We start from the raw sequence: 17,095 nt of genomic DNA on the forward strand, positions 1-17,095 counted from the left end.
TGCTGCGGCAGTTACTCATATATACCATCAGATGGCGCCAAAGCAACTAGCTAACATTTAGTTGCGGCAACTGAGTAGCCTTCGCTCCAAAGAAACAACTCAGATTTTCAATATTTATGATTCTCTAGCCAGAATAGTGTTTCGTTAATGATGCATTTGACATTATAGAAAGCTTTTCAAAATGATATCCAAGCATGCAAACGTTTGCTTTAACAGATTTTTTTTTGCACTTTTGTAGCAATACTACTCATGCACAAAAACTTATAGTACCAATTCTACAGGTAGAAACTCTCAAAAGTTCCTGAGATTTAGTGACTCTGTGACTCTTCCCCCTGATTGTTCAATGCTCTCTAAGTCTCCAGTAAGCAGTGTGAAGATTCGACTGTAGACAGTTGTGAGCAATGAGTGATTATTCATCAGAGTAGCTGGTTCTCAGCGTGGTGAGGAGGATTGCCTCAGTCCTCTGCACTCTTTCTTAACTGGCTCCCTCTCCCTCCTCCTGAGAGCACAGCTAGCTTCCTGCGTCTTTGTGCAGCTGAAAGACGGTTTTTGCCTAATCAGGCCCAGTTGTTATCGAGGACTTGGGAGTGTTTCAGTTTCTGCGTCTGCACTGCTGCCTTCGACAAGCTACTGCTTGTTCTGTCTCCCTCCTTTGCACAATCGACGCGGTTCCCGTGAGAATGCCCATGTTGGAGAGTGTTTTCTTATGGCCCACACCTTTCATCATGCTGACCTTAGCAGGTATTAAACTCACTTCAGAGAAACAAATGGTTACAAAAATGATTTGTCTGCAGGTGGACACAAAAAAGCCTAGAAAACTCTGGGATCTCACGGTTGGAGAAACACAGCTAGACTGGACAGGTTGTAAAAAGACAATACAAGGTAGGAAAAGCAGGTAGGGACACAAAGGGCAAGACAGGACCTACAGTTCTGTGACACCACCGTTTGCACTTTGTAGGTGGGAAATGTGATCAGAAACATGCGTGGCTCCAACACTCACTATCCATACACTATGTCCACCTGCTTCCCTTCCCGCCCCCCCTGCCAGCTCACCCCCGCTCTAACACCACCCCCCCCCCCCCCCCCCGCCTGTGGTCACGTGATAAGCAAGAAAACTATGTATATTCACCTTCCTTGAATCTCAGAGTGTAAGTGTGTGTATGTGAGTGTGAGAAGATCAATATTGCTCTGTAAGCTGATAGTACCAAAAGGTGAAGAAAACAGTTCAGTGAGAGGAGCCTTAAAATTCTTTGCTGTAGATGTGGCATTTTACATCTCAGAGGTTGACACAGGAGATTGGATCACACAGATTTTACTCCATTAAAATGGGCAAGGATCTTAATCCAGCAGGTACATTAGCCACAGAAAATGTGCATCAGCTGGAGAACAATTCCTAAAGCCCCTTCACTTACCAAGCTCCAGCTGTTTTCAAATAACCCCAGCAAAGGAAGAGAGAGACTTCCATTTTCTCAGGCTGGTATTTCAGAGTCAGTGCTGATGAAGTGAGTTATCCAGAAATCAGGGTTCAAAGAGTGATGTCATCCCCCCAGGGAAGATGTGATTCCGGTGCAGCACGGTGACAAGCTCCTAAACATGTCTCTTGCTTTCTTCCTGCAGCTCGATCATTACCCTTCTGTGAGTTACCACCTCCCCAGTTCATCTGACAACCTCTTCAACTCTCCCAAGTCGCTCTTTCTAGGAAAAGTTATAGGTAAGGATTTGGTTCTTTAGGTATAAATGTGTGTTAAGAATACATTTGGTATAAGGATTGCTTTGGGTAATGTGAATTTGGCTTTTAAAACTACCAGATAAATTTGGGAGTCAGTCCCAAATATCTACTCCGTGTAAGAAAAGTTATGTGGTTGTTCTCTGTGATGCTCAAGAGAAGTGTTATCAAATCATCTTTCTAAAGCTACGAATTCACCTTTGAAACACACTGTGATTAGTGCTGGGGGCTTCTAAGTCAACGATGGTATTGGAACCAGTGTTATTTGGTGTGTGGTGTAAACTACAACACAAGCGAAGCCAACTTTCTGCTCTAGGCTTCTTGATGTAAAATTTCATTTATTAAAGACCTCCACCTACTAGCAATATTTAATTTAACATTTTGTTTGTCTAAGCATATCAGCATTGTTCTCTCTTCCTCTACTCACAAGGAAGCTCCCTGATATTATTTGCAAATGAAAAGGCCAGTAAGAATCAACAGGTGTGAGAGAGCACCTTCCCCATGTGTGACTGTGAATTTAGGAGTCACCCTTGCTCTTCTGTTCACTGTAGGAGATTAGCTCTATCTAGATTAAAATATAGATATGATTAGTTAACTGTTTTCAAATGTTTAATATGAAGCCAATGGAATTTGTTTTAATATGAGGCTGTGTATGGTGAACCCAAAATGGAAATAGTAAAATAATCGTAATGTGCAGGCAGGGAGGGAGGTCACTATGCACCCAGTGGGTAGTGGTATCAGAATAGCATTAATGGTAAAAAATCACTCATTTATAAATGTAGGTGGGGGGGTACACAGAAAATGAGCAGTGAATAGCACAGTGAAGCTATAATAAAAATAATATTGTACACTTATGTAAGATATGCTGCAGGCCAGGCTGCATTTTAAGAAATTTAGGTGTATTAACTCATAATCTTCATAGCAATTGCATGAGGCAATCGAATTTATTATCCCCACTTTTTAGATGAGAATAGTGAAGCACAAAGAGGCTGAATAACTTGCCCAAGGTCACCTAGGTAATAAGTGGCAGAACCAAGACGTGAATCCAGAGAGTCAGACATCGAGGTAGCCCTTTTCTGTGCTATAATCCCTGTCATGGTTCACTCAGAAATGGAAAGAGAAAGACAGAATGATTTTGGCAGGAGATGTGAGTGCTGAGGTGGACCAGTTGAGGGATAAGGCCGATATCTCATGCCAGAATGTGGCCGAGAGCAAAAGGCATTTCTGGGTTTAGAACCAGGAACACACAGTAAAAATAGTGATAAGATCTTTAAAATACAGCAACTATAGGAAATGTTGGAGAAAACTCAGATAAGGACATTGGGGTTAGGTAATCCAAAGCTAGAGTTGAGACCATGCCTGGGTGCTGTTTTTAGGATGCAAGGGATTAAGTAGTAGCTATTTACTTGTCCTTTCTACCATGCAATATCTAAGGCCCAATGATCAAGCGATTTTAGTCTTTATTCCTTCTTCAATTCCTCCCTTCGACTGATCAGTTCCCACGCTCTACTGTCTGTCTTACTGGGCATGTGGTCTTCTAGGGCAGTACAGGCCTACTAGCCTGTAGATTCCTCACTCACCATTTTTATTGTACATGAACAAGAATAGAAGGCAGAGACTTACGGCGTTACATATTACACCTGTAAATGTGACAACATAATGTCACAATGATCCAAAGAAACAAGACCTATGATTATTATCCCCATTTTATAGATGAGAAAACTGAGGCAGTGGGAGGTTATTTTGACAGTGGTTATTCAACTAGTATGTAGTCAAGTAGAGTTTTGAAGCTTGGTGTCTCTACTGAGAATCTATGGTCTTAAGTAGATCAGGAGAACTTGTCATGCATGGTTAAGCTGCAGAAGAAGAGATGCAATTGAAAGTCGAGTGATGCCATCAATTAGCAAGTAAAAATGGCTGTTCAGTGGAGTAGGCCCTTGGCATTCATAAGTCATGCATCCTGAGATGTTGGTGAGTGCCCAAATGCCACCATATGTATTCCTACAATTCAGTCAAGAATAATTTGAAATGTTAACTGCTTCTTCCAGGCCATAATGATTCCATCAAAACAAACTCTACATTATGATGCTATGATATTCCTAAAGATACTATCCTTTGACATTCCTAAAGTCCTGAAACAACGGACTTTATTACTTTGTAAAACCCACAAAGTCAAGCTTTGATGGGAATGTTGGGTGATTGCTAGGTTCCCTCACTATTATTAGCACTCTTTGGCTCATCAATAATTCAGGCTATGCGACTAAATCCAAATTACAATGTACAACATGGCATGGACTATCAAGGTCATGAACAAATAATGTCATAAAGGCAACATCGTCTACAACTGAGAACTTACTGTGCTATAAATCTGTACCAAGCTAAAGGCATAACATAAGCCTCGGATGTATGAATGATACACCCAGAATTTTTTGCACACCAAAGGAAAATTGTGCTGTGCACATACACTAACTGTGCATGTGGTGATGAGTTAGGGAAAGCACACACCTGTAAGGAAGTCCACGATCCCGACCGAGGTCAAGGTGGCATCATGCACACAAGGGTACGTGAGGGCTGCTGCTAGGGGCCCTCAGTGCGCTGACTCCTAGCAGAGATAGACCCCTACCCCGCTAGACCGTGAGCTCCTGCAGATAGTGTCTCATAGTTCCACTGTACCCTAACGAGGAGCAAGTGTTCACTAAATATTTGTTGAATTAATAAAGAGTAAAAGAGGAAAGCAACAAAAAGACCATATTGTAGAAGTATGCCAGAGTAAGAGAGTATGGACGATAATGCTAACATAATCAATGCTCAGAGGTGAGATTTGCAGTCCTCACACAGCTCCCAACCTGGTTTTCTAAAAGCAGGCGTCTGACAATAACAGAGTAGAAAGAATGCGGGCTTTGGAATCAGGCAGGGCTGGTGAGACTTGAATCCAGGCCTGCCTCTGTTAGCATGGAGACGTTGAGCCTGTGACTTGTCACTTCCACCTCTCAGAGCCTGGGTTCTCTCGGTTGCAAAATGGGGAACACAGATACCAACTTGCAGGTTTTTAGCTCCCTGAGAGTGGAGATCGCTTTCTTTTTTAACTAATCTACTTGCAGCAGCCAGATCAGTGCCTAGCGTATAGAAAGAGCTCAAAAAAATATTTTTGGAGTAAATAAACTACTTTTTTAGTATAAGCTAATGACATCTTAAGAAGTATCCGACGCAATGCCTAGTACATAAACAATGAGTGTAATTACCGTGTTTGAGCTGGCTATGTGTCGGTCATTACACCATATGCTGTAAGTACAGCACTATCTATGTTCCCCCACACCACGCCAGACCCTCGTTACCCTCATTGTAACAAGGAAGATACCAAGGCTCAGAATGGTTCAGTTTTGTCCTCAAAGCAGTGTTTCCCAAAAGCAGCACTATTGACATTTTGAGTGAGAAAATTCTTTGTTATGGGGTCGTCCTGTGCATTGTGGGATGTTTGTCAGCATCCCTGGCCTTTACTCACTAGATACATGAGCACATCCCAGTTGTAACAATCAAAAATGTCTCCAGACATTGCCACATGTTCCCCGAGGAAGGCAAAATCCCCACCAGTTAAGAAGCACTGGCTTAAACCAACCCCGCTAGTCGATGGTGACGCTGGGATTTGAACAGTACGTGTGTCACCAAACCTACACTTTGCTTCCTGGTAATACCTGCATCTTCCTGAATGATGAAGGAGCGAGAAAGGGATTGAATACTTTGAAGATAAAATTCCATTAATATGATAGAAGGAGTCAGTGAGGACACAAAAAAACCGTGTGGGTGCCTGGGAAGGCTAATCGCTGGCCACCCCTTCAAGCCAAGAGTCCTTTGATATTTGATCATTTGGTAGGGGCAGGATGGGAAGGAGCATTTTTAAATTTTCCTTTGAAAGTGACATATACTTCAGTGAGAGACAACCCATTTGCTTTCCCCAGCTGTGTAAACATCCATCTGTACAGACATACAGTATTGAACTTGCAACAGATATCATGTATTCTCCAGCCAGGTTTTGACACCCCCTAGAGACTGATGCCCCCAAGTTGTTGCTTTGCTTGGTCAGCTGCTAATCGGAAACTGACCCCATAGAAGAAGGAAAACAAGATGGCTCTAAATACACAGTATGACTCCACACTGAGCTCTTTGATGAGCACTGCTTTGAAAATGATGCATAAAAAGGATGGAAGAAAGGCTACTTAATCAAGGACAAGGGTGATCTTTATAAAGGGAATGGAGGAAAATATTCTAGAAATAAAAATGTGATCACTATTAACCAACAGCAAAATTTTAGAGTGAATTCTTACATAAGTCTGAATCCTTCTAGAAGGAATTCAGGATCACTCACAATCAGCAAAGGTTCATGAAGTAGAAATTTCACCAGACCTAGTTATATCTATCTTTTACCACATGCCAGCTGAGTGAGGTCATAGATTTATGTATCTGGTTTTCAGCAACTGATTTAATAGTCTCTCAAGAAATCTTTAAATCAAGGAAGAGAAATATAATTTGAAGCCTAAAGCAGAGTCCTTTGTTCGCTCATGTCTTTTTCACCATTTCTATCAATGCCTCGAATAAAGACACAAATAGCAGGTTTATTAAGTTTGCAAATGACACAAAGCCGAGAGGGGTGGCTTAATACACTGGGTGATAAACAACACTTCAAAGGCATCTTGACAGGCAGAAAGATGGGATAAAAATGGTGAGATGAAATATAATAGAGATAAGCTTAATTCCTGCACTTGCGCGCGCGCACACACACACACACACACACGAAGGCAAGCACTGAAATAGAAGATGAGAGACTCCTGGTATCATGAAAAACAAAGAGAGTGGGTTTGGTGAAAGTTTTGTATGAGCCAACATTACACGATGATGGATTCTCAGATGACTATGATCCTCAGCTATACTAATAGGAGAATGTTGTCCAGAGCAAGGACGTTAATCTTCTGAGGAGAAGACTAGACAGACACAAGACTCATAAAGGAAAAATCAGAAAACTTGGGAATATTCATTCAGAAAAAGAGGGACTGATGGAGACCAGTGAGTGGAAGTTGTGGGAAGGAAAATTTCAGCTCCAGATGAGAAAGAACGTCTTAATAATTAGGGCTCTGCAAAAATGAGTGGCCTCTACTTTGAGGTAATAAACTCCCCATCATTGAGAGTATTCAGCAAAGACTAAATGTAAATTTGTCCCCTACGTTAAAAAGTTTTCTGAATTGAGGAAAAACAGATTAGACGCAGTCTAAATACCCTTGACACTTTAGTATTTATGGTGGAAGTAATTTTCTTTTATACAAAAGAAAGAATGCAATATTAAAGTAGAGAGGGGTCTCCCGTTCCGTTTGCTAAGAGGGTAATTATATTCAGGGTTCCTGGGTATCATACACTGTTATGGATATATTATAGATATGGATTTAGAAGAATGCTGATATATATACTGCTTATCATATCACTGTAAATTCTGTGTTACTAAATAGCCTCTGTTTTCAAGATGAGAGCATTTATTTTAATTTTAATTTTAGAATGTTATTTCTGAGCCCTCTTTTACTATTATATTTTTCAAATTAACTATTTGTGCCATTGCTATACATCATAGTAATATAAAATCATAATGAAGTAGATCTATAATAAAAAGACAATTTATGTAAACTTGGTAGGCTGTGCTTGGAAAGAAGTTGAACACTAATGCAGAGTAATCGTTGCTTTATTGACCATGACTGGCTGTCAGTGGCAATGTCTAGGGTGGTGAAATGAAAGGTAAACTCTGTCTGCTTGAACTGAACATAGTTTGTAAGTTGTATTGGTCCCAGATCCTATATTTGCCAAACTGCCAGTATCCAAAGCAACTCCAGTAGAAGATGTACCTATTAGTAGGCACTATATGATTCCTTTTATAATCCAAATAGTGAATATTGTGACCCTATACTACTATCTATTGATGAAAGAAAAATCTTTAAGTATTTCCAAAACTTTCTGGAACTTGACAAAGCCTCCTCCCAGAGCAGGAAATGACATACTTAGATCTTCATTTGGTGGTGAAGTAGTGCACTGTGGTGGGCACTGACTGTTTCTGGCCAAAGAGTTATGAGTGAAAGAGACACGTGTGATTTCTGGACTAGAACAGTTAATTGGTGATTTGAGACCCTCTAGAGTCCTTTTAGCCCTTTGGCATGGTGACTGGAAAACTTCAGACAGTGGTTGTTCCATCAACCTGGGTCCCTCCGTGAACACAATGAACAGAGAACCCTTTTGACTTGTGATGAACACATAGCAGAAGAAAGAAAAAACCCTTCGCTTTGCTAAGCCGCCAAGACTGTTGGCAGTGCTGTTTGTGGTGCTGTTTGTTACTGTGGCACAGCCTAACCTGTCCTAACTGATACATAAGGATTGCAGGTGAGAACAGACTTGTACAGACTTGCTATTCTGCCCTTGAGTTTGCTCTCTTACTCTACCATCTGCCAACAGTATGACATTGGCGAGTTATTTAACGTTCTGTGTATCTGTTTCCTCATGTGTAACATAGGAATAGCAATGGTCCCTACGTCACAGGATTCAACAAAATAATACATGTTTAGCAGGTAGCACAGTATCTGCCACATAGTGTGTGTATAATAAATATGAGTTATTTTTATTCAACCATAATCAAAAAAGCATATACTTATTGTATGTCAGGTGCCAGGCTTTGTATAAGTCTCTAGAATATCCATGGTACCCAAGACAGACACAGTTTCTGACTTTGGAAACTTCATGTATTCAAATCTAATTCTCAAGTGTTTCTCTTGGAATAACCCAAAACAAGATAGGTGATCATACAATTTATTGATCCACACTGGGTCACAGTTTTAGGGCTTATGTTCTACCTGAAAGACAAGAGAAGACATTGAAAATGTAATTAGAAGTGAAAGGACAAGGGACAGGATAAATGGAAGATGAATGTCTAGGATTCTTGGGAGCAAGTGGGAGGGGCACTTAACCCAGTCCAGGAATGAGGGGAAACATACAGAGGAGGTGACAGGGAAGCTGAGAGCCTAAAGACAAGTTAGAATTATCTTGGCAAAGGAATGGGGTGAAGTGGGCAGAAAGCAGGAGCAAGGTTCAATTCTCCATGGCTGCGTAATAAACCACCCAATACTTTGTGTCTTCACACAGTAACTTATTATTTTTCACAATTTTATGGGCTGACAGGGTGGTGGTTCTGCTTCGTGTGATTTCAGCTGGGGTGTAAGGATGACTGGACGGTCCAAAATAGCCTCACTCCTGTGGCAGGGAACAAGTGCCAGCTGCCCAGGAGTCTGCTGGGCTGCCAGCCAGGGGCTCAGTTCTCTCCGGAGAGCTGCTTGTGCTACCTCCCAGAATGGCGGCTGGGCTCCAAGAAGGAACATGCCAAAGAACAAAGATAGAAGCTGGGGGTCTCTGAGAGCCAGCCTCAGTAGTCACACACATCACTTTTGCCCCATGCTATTGGCTAAAATCTGGACTCCAGCCCATATTCCAGGAGAGAGGAAGCAGACTCTGCCTTTTGAGTCATAGTGGCAAGGTCAGTTTGCAAAGGAGCATGTGCGAGAGGAGGTATGGTTGGGACCATCTTTGGAGACACAAGGTGCTATGAGGGAAATTTGAGGAGCCACAAGTTTCATTCAGACTGGTTGAAACTAGGATGTGAAGAGGCAAGTGAGAAGAATGCAACAGTAGTAGGCAGGGTTCAGCCGGAAGCAGGCTTCATAAGTAGGGCCAAATACCCAACTTTGCCCAGGGCAGTCCTGATTTACTCCTGCCAGGACAAGAGTAAATCACTGGTAGTGCCCCCTTCACTCTGAAAATGTGACCCTGTGTGGATTGATACATTATATGACCACCTATCTTGTTTTGGGTTCTCTCAAAAGAAATCCTTGAGAAGTGGATTTGAATACAGGAAGTTTACCTGGGAGATAATCCCATAAAACACAGGGGAGTAGAGAGATGAAACAGGGAAAGGAATGGAGCATCATCAAGCTACTCCCCATTGTGGCCACTGCAGCACAATCCCACTGGGGAGCTCTGGGAGACCGTGCAGGACATGCCTTCGGGGTCTCAAGGGAGGCATGAGGAAGCCAGGGCATTTCTCTTCCTCGTCCCCGTCCCACACTGGTGATGGCTGCTTCTAGCAGGACTAACTCCCCAGCACTTCTGACTTGCCCTCATTCGTACTCTGCACTCCCGAGGTCAGAGGAAGTGCAGAGGACAGGGAATCCCAGTCCGTGACCTCTGGGGCCAGACAGAGGGGAATGCAGGGCACCTACAGCACCTGCCATATTGCAGATTTATTTATAAGCCACATTAAGGTTTTAGTGTTATCCCGGATGTGAAAGGGAGTCAAGGAAGGATTTTTCTTATCAGGAGAATAACCTGATCAGATTGACACTTCCGCTGGATAACACCACCTGCGGAGCGGAAAATGCATAACAGGGAGGGAGACCACATAGGAGGTTGCTATGGTTATCACAGAGGTGCACGTTGTAATGCACAAAACAACTTGGATACGCAGAGAAGATGCAGCGTCTCTATTTGTCTGTGATGATCTCGTGTTCCTTGGGGTAGCAAAGGCAAAGAAACCAAATGTCCAGTCTGGTTTAAAGCTGAGTCTGACTTGATCATTTACAGATTCCCTTCCAGTTGTGCTCTGTCCCTCTTGGAAAAAAACATTCAGTCTCTCAAATGGCCTTGCCCACCTCCTGCTTCTTTCTATAAGCTGGTGACCAGGAGAATAGAATACAGAAGGGATGAGCAGTGACATGCCGTAGCTTAAGCAATCTGATGGTGTCACGGGTGGGTGGCAGGGACCCGGATTCATGCTGGTCCTTGAGTTTGCACAGCCAGCGTCTGCTCACCTCCAGCTCAGTGTCCTGTGTCCCCAGATGTCCTTCTGGCCTTGGAGGTTAAGTTTGTGGTTGATGCACTTAGAGTCCCTCTCTTTGACTCAGGCAGTGCTCCCAGGGAGACCTGCCATCACTCCCCTTGCTTACTCACCGTCCCCTCAGCTCCCACTTGAGAGCGACGCTGAGTCTCTGTCACGTGCTCCCTCCTCCCCGTGGCAGGTGTCAGCACCCCCAAGGCGGCCCCCACGGCAGAGTCACTGGCTTTCGTCTCAAGATTCAGGCCACACGAAGGTGAGAGACTCGTGAGGGCCAGAGACCCTGTCTGCTCACCACCTCCCCTCTCTCCGCGACGCTGGGCTGCCTCAGGATGGTGCAAGACCCCTACGTGGCAAGAGCCCTCGGCCTAATCCTCTATAAACACACTTTCTGCTCCCTGGGCCACGGCTGGGCTCTCCTCTCTGCTGCTGTGTCCCTTCTATTTCTCATAGTCCTTTTGGACTTTAAGGAAAAAAAAAACAATCTTTGTTTTTACTTCCTATATTGGCTCTTGGCCAAAAAAAAAAAAAAGTGCCATCTAACAAAATTCCAAAACTCAATAGCTTAAAATAACAATCATATTTTTCTTACTAATCTGCAAATCAACTAATCTTTGACTAGTTCTGTTGTACATCTTTCACCTTCCTCCTGGGACCAGAGAGTTAGCGTGGGCATGTTCCTGTTGTGGAGGTGTGGGCAGAGACACAGAGCATAAGCCCCCACGCAAGCACTTTTCAAGCCTTTGGTCTTGAGTCCACCGGTATCTGATTGCCTAAAGTAAGTCATGTGGCCAAATCCAGGGTCGAGGAAAAGGGAAAGTGCGTGGGAAGCATGTCCCTGGGAAAAACAGCAAAGTCACAGGGCAAAGGGCACAGATACGGGAGGGGGTAAAGACCTGGGGGGCCACTAAGACAATCTACCATGCTTAGAAGGGTGGATGCCATCTCTGTGTCACAGAAGAACTCTGTGCCCTGGGTCCTCCAAGCTGAGTCCTTCATGTAGTAGACGGTGTGAGTAAAGGACTTTGGGGAAATCATTTGTTCACTCAAAAGTACGTTAAGTGCTTATATGTACCAGATGATAGAGATAGAGCAATGAATAAAAGAAAACTCCCTTCCCCTTATGAAGCATATATTCTAATGGGTATAGACAAAGAATGAGAAAAGAACTGTATAATATAAATGTTAACTAGCGATAAGTGCTATGAGGAAAAGTAAAGGAGAATTAGGGGACAGAGAGTGTCAAGATGGCCAGGGACGTCCTCTTTGAGGAGGGAACATTTAAGCAGTGGCCTAAGTGAAGGGAGAAGGGGAGCTACGTGGGCAGTTTTGGAAAAACTTTGCAGGAGTGAATGGCAACACAGAGGCTGTGAGGCAGAGACACGCTTGGCTTGTTCAAGGGCGGCAAGAAAACCAGTGTGGCTAGAAGAGTGGTCAAGGGACAGGGTGGCAGGAGACAGACGAAGTCAGGGGGTTAGCTGGCAGCCAGACCGTACAGCTGTGGGCCATCGTGGAGAGACTGCATGTTGTCCCAAATGAGATGCGAAACTGCAGGAGGCTTTGAGCGTGTAAGTGACACAATCCGATTTATGTATTATTAATAGAAAGGTCATTCCAGCTGCTGGATGCTGTATTAACTGCAAAAAGGGTGGGTGGATAGAGAGCCAGGATGGCCACAGGAGACCAGTTAAAATACTGTTGTAGAGTCCAGGTGAGAAACAGTGGTGCTTGCACCAAAGCAACAGCAGTGATGGTGATGGAGAAATATTTGGACTAGGAATACATCAGAGTCAGAGCCCACAGTATTTGCTGACTGACTGCATGTAGTGGGTGAAAGAAAGACATATTGAAGATGATTTCCCAAGGTGTTGGCCTGAGTAGCTGGCTAAATGGTGAGGCCATTTGCCTTGATCAGGGTCACCAAGAGAAAAGTAGTTTAGGGACTGGGGGGATAAAAATGAAGACTTCCATTTTGGACACATTCAAGACCATTCCATCGATGGCAGAAACTGGACACCCCCTGTAACAAGTCCTCCCACCTCCCATCTTCCTCCCCGCTTCCCTCCTCAGGCAGATGGATGTCTTAGGTTGACTAGGACATGGGTCATTACAAGGAAAGGCAAAAGAGAAAAATGTCAGAATACAGCTTCATTATAAAGTCATACAGGTGGTTCGTCCATAGACTGGAATACTACTCAGTGAGAAAAAGGAACAAACTATTGATACACAAAACAACTTAGAGGAATCTCTAGAGAATTGTGCTGAAGGGGGGTAAAAAAGCCAATCCCAAAAGTTTATATACCTAATGATTCCATTTATATATTGATAACGTTTTTGAAATGACAAAACTTTAGAAATGGAAGATAGACTATTGCCCAGGGTTAGTGCGGGGGCAGGAGGGAGGGGACGGGACAGCGGCGTGGTCACAGAAGGGCCACGCGGGGGCCTCCTGCACCGTCCTGACCGCGCAGACGTACACAGGTGGTAAAACTGCGCAGAATGAAACACACAAACGAGTACAAAATACGAATCAGATCAGTAGATTGGATCAGTGTCAACATCCTGATGGTGATACTGTCCTGTAGATTCGCAATATGTTTCCACTGAGGGAAACTGGGCAAAATACACACAGGGTCCCTCTGTATGATGTCTTACAATCGTGTGTGTAATTGCCTCAATAACAGTTTCAACTAGAAAAAGTTACAAAGCTAAAAGAAGATCTAGTCCACACTATTCTATGGAGTCATTTATTCATGGGATGAAATTTAGTTAGTGTCTCCAAGGGGCTCGTGCCCCAGACCCTGGTGGCGAGTAACGGAGGAGAAAAGTACCTGCCAGGATTAAGCCACGGGCTCTGCCCCAGCCGTGGAGATCAGGAATTATACCAGCATTGAATATTTATTTACAGCTTAGAATTTTGTAGTTCTTTTAGCATCATCATCCAAGAGAATGATTAACATAATGCACTTCTAAAAACAGAAAATGTGGGAGATGAAGTGCCTGCCACCACTTTGAAGGAGCGTGTCTGATGGCAACGTCTTGCTCTGTGATTTATCTCTACCTCCTGAAAGCAGAAGGCAGCAAAACTGATAAACGAACAAATGGCAAACAGTTCATTGGAATTTCTAGTCAATTGCCTTTGTGTTTTACTGTAAGGACAAAAGCAGTAGGAAAACACTGATGAGAAAGCTTATTAAAGTGATAGGCAAGACATAACATCAAAACTGAAGAGAAGAAGTTATGTCTAACGTTTCATATCCTAAAGAAAATACGGTCTTAATGTCCAAAATCTTCTCAAGGCTGAAGGAAATCTATTCAAAAAAAATTCACCCCGTGAGTTATAGTTCAAGGTTGGCTTCTCATTCTCTTTTAATTGCATTCACTGTCATTCTTAGAAATTTATTGGGGTTTTTTATTATTTTTACCTTTATAGAATCCTAAGAGGTGCTAAGAAATAATTTATTGAAACCGTCTCATGTTGCAGCTGAGGAAAATGAGGCCCACGCAGGTTAAATGACTGGGCCCAAGTCACATAGCCGGAAGTTGAACATTTTCAATGTAACACGCTGTCAATGTCATTATTAGTCTTTGCTTGTCATCCAAATGTGTCTCTAACAAGTAATAATTACAGCATCATGATCTAAAAACACACTCTCAACATCTAGATAAAACAGCTACAAAAACAAATCTTTTCATAAAGTTTAGGCTGGAAGAGGATATTATGTATATTTAGGGTTGGGCTCCATCCAGGGTGTCATGTCAGAATGCCTGTGATTCCAGCTGTCCCACCTGCTATAGGAGTTTGAACAGGTTCCTTATGTATCTGGGCTTCAGTTTTGTAGTGCTAATATCATAAGCTTTGTTAGGAAGATGAAAAAATGGTATTATGAATATAAAGCGCTTATCACGGTGCCTGGCACATAGGAAGTGTCTAGTATGTCTTAGACAGTACAATTCCATCTGATCTTTGACTTTTAACTTACACAAATAGAGGAACTGCTGGCCCTGATACCAGGTCACTCATAAAAAGAAGACTCAAATAAACAATGAAAAGGTTAAAAAGCGTTTGATTGAAAACAAATTGGTACCATCACCTCTCCATCTTATTTTCAAAAATTAAATTATTTTTAATTAACAAAAGCAAACCAAAAACCCTACTTATTATTAAAATGCAGTGAGAGAACAGAAGTTCTGTTTTAATGCCTTTTTTTTTGTATCTGGTTAAACCAGATTGTCAAAAGCAGGGAACCTATTTCTGTCCCAAATCTTCAGCTCACCCGTCATTGACACACAGCATACATTTGCACACCCAATTGTTTAGAAATAAACAAATATTTTGAAAGACAAAGTTCCTCTTATTATGACATCCAGAAACATTCCAGAAGGCATGGAAATTTTTTTTTTTTTTTTTTTTTTTTTTTTTTTGAGACAGAGTCTCACCCTGTTGCCCAGGCTAGAGTGAGTGCCATGGCGTTAGCCTAGCTCACAGCAACCTCAAACTCCTGAGCTCAAGCGATCCTCCTGTCTCAGCCTCCCGAGTAGCTGGGACTACAGGCATGCACCACCATGCCCGGCTAATTTTTTTTCTATATATATTTTTAGCTGTCCATATAATTTCTTTCTATTTTTAGTAGAGATGGGGTCTCGCTCTTGCTCAGGCTGGTCTCGAACTCCTGAGCTCAAACGATCCGCCCACCTCGGCCTCCCAGAGTGCTAGGATTACAGGCGTGAGCCACCGCGCCCGGCCAGCATGGAAATTTTTTAAATTTCTTGTGTACATACAGTCAATCATCATTATTATAGATTTCATGGTAGCAAATTCACCTCCTTGTTAAAATTTATCTATAACCCCAAAAGTATTATAGTACTCATCAGGCTTTTGTGGTCATTCACAGACACGTTCAGTGTAGCAAAAACTTTGTCACCAGTGTATACGTTCTGAGGTCAAATAAAGTGACACTCTGTCTTCTTGTTTCAGGTCTTATACCGTAAACAAGTATTATTTTTGCAGTCTATTTAGTGCCATGTTTTTTGCATTCTTGGGCTTTTTATTGGTGATTTCACTGTTCAAAATGGCCTCTAAGTGGATTGCTGAAATGCTGTCTATTGCTCCTAAGTACAAGAAGACTGCGATGTGCCTTATGAAGAAAATGCATGTTATTAATAGATAAATTTTGTTCAGGATGAGTTATTGTGCTGTTAGCCAAGAATTCAATGTTAATGAATCAATAATATATATTAAATAAGATTTCTTTATACAGAAACCCACATAAAACAAGATAAAGCATTAATTGATTCATGAAATGTTATGGCCAGAGGCTTGTAGGAACCTAACCCTGTATTTCCTTTAGAAGCAATGGTTCAGTATTCACTAATTGAGTGTTCTCAGCAACTACATGAAAGGTACCTACCACAAAGAATGAGAATTGACTTATTATTTTTAACCTCCGTCCCATAAATATGATGATAAATTATATTTATATATTACTTTGCAGTATGAACAGCTCATCCATAGCTATTACCACACATGATACCCATGGAGATTAGAGAAGAATTATTACCCAACATAACAGAGTAATAAGTCCAACTAAGGTTACCCAGGTAGAATCTGATCTTCCACTTCTGGTTTGTGATATGACATTTCATGGTGCCTCCTATAACCCAAAGACTGGCTGCCACTCAACAACATTGCATCTTAGAGTCCAGGGAAGGAGAACTTAGTGTTTGGGGAAAGGAATCTGAGCTATAAAGACCCTTTACATAATCTTGCCAATGGCCTAGAATTTAAACGTTGGAGAGCTTGAAGGTTAATAAATTGGAGTGAAGAGAAATCAGGTCACCCTTCTTTTGAATATTCTGAAGGATAAAAACACAATGAAAGGGTAGAAAGAAGAAGCAAATGTAGCCCGATAAGCTAGTATTTTACATGTCCCTCCAGCGGCATTACGGCCATGCTTGGGGAGCCCGGCCTCCCCACAGGCTATTCCATAGCAGTTTGAAGAAAGAATAGAGCAGCCATAGAAAAATAAATGCTTGCTTGGAAGAGTGAGTCATCTCTTAAAAATCTATAGAATGTGAATAATCCTGCTATAAAAAAAAGCATTAAATGTTTACAACAGATATTTCATGTGACTGTCACGTTTTCTGGAAGAAAGCATGGCTAGATTTTGAATGTGACACCTCCATGCTCTGGAATTAAGATAGATCCCGTGGTCTATGTAAGATTTTTTTTTTTTTCTGCTTTAAATGTAGCTGTTAAAAACAATCATGTGTATTTACCTAAGGAAGCTAGTCTTCTAAAAGAAAGTTTTAATCATTTTTAATTCATAATTCACGCTACTCCCAGGTAAATTCATTCTCAAACTACTAGTTCACATTTATTGTCTATGAGGAATTAGCATTCATAATACAAACTCAGGAGACAAAGCAAAGTCAGAGGTCAGAAGTAAGCCTTATTCTAT

The 17,095-nt window shown here is 42.1% G+C and overlaps 1 protein-coding gene across 1 annotated transcript in view; it reads left to right on the forward strand.

Moving 5' to 3' along the window:
- Positions 1-17,095, forward strand: part of CNTNAP2 (contactin associated protein 2) — a 1,217,706-nt gene that overhangs the window by 1,108,551 nt on the left and 92,060 nt on the right. The window contains exon 21 of the mRNA XM_069461685.1: positions 1,618-1,711. Coding sequence (XP_069317786.1) covers positions 1,618-1,711 — 94 coding nt within the window. The remainder of the gene's footprint in view (positions 1-1,617; positions 1,712-17,095) is intronic.

This window comes from Eulemur rufifrons, chromosome 29 (genome assembly GCF_041146395.1).
Source record: "Eulemur rufifrons isolate Redbay chromosome 29, OSU_ERuf_1, whole genome shotgun sequence".
Taxonomy (NCBI): Eukaryota; Metazoa; Chordata; class Mammalia; order Primates; family Lemuridae; genus Eulemur; species Eulemur rufifrons.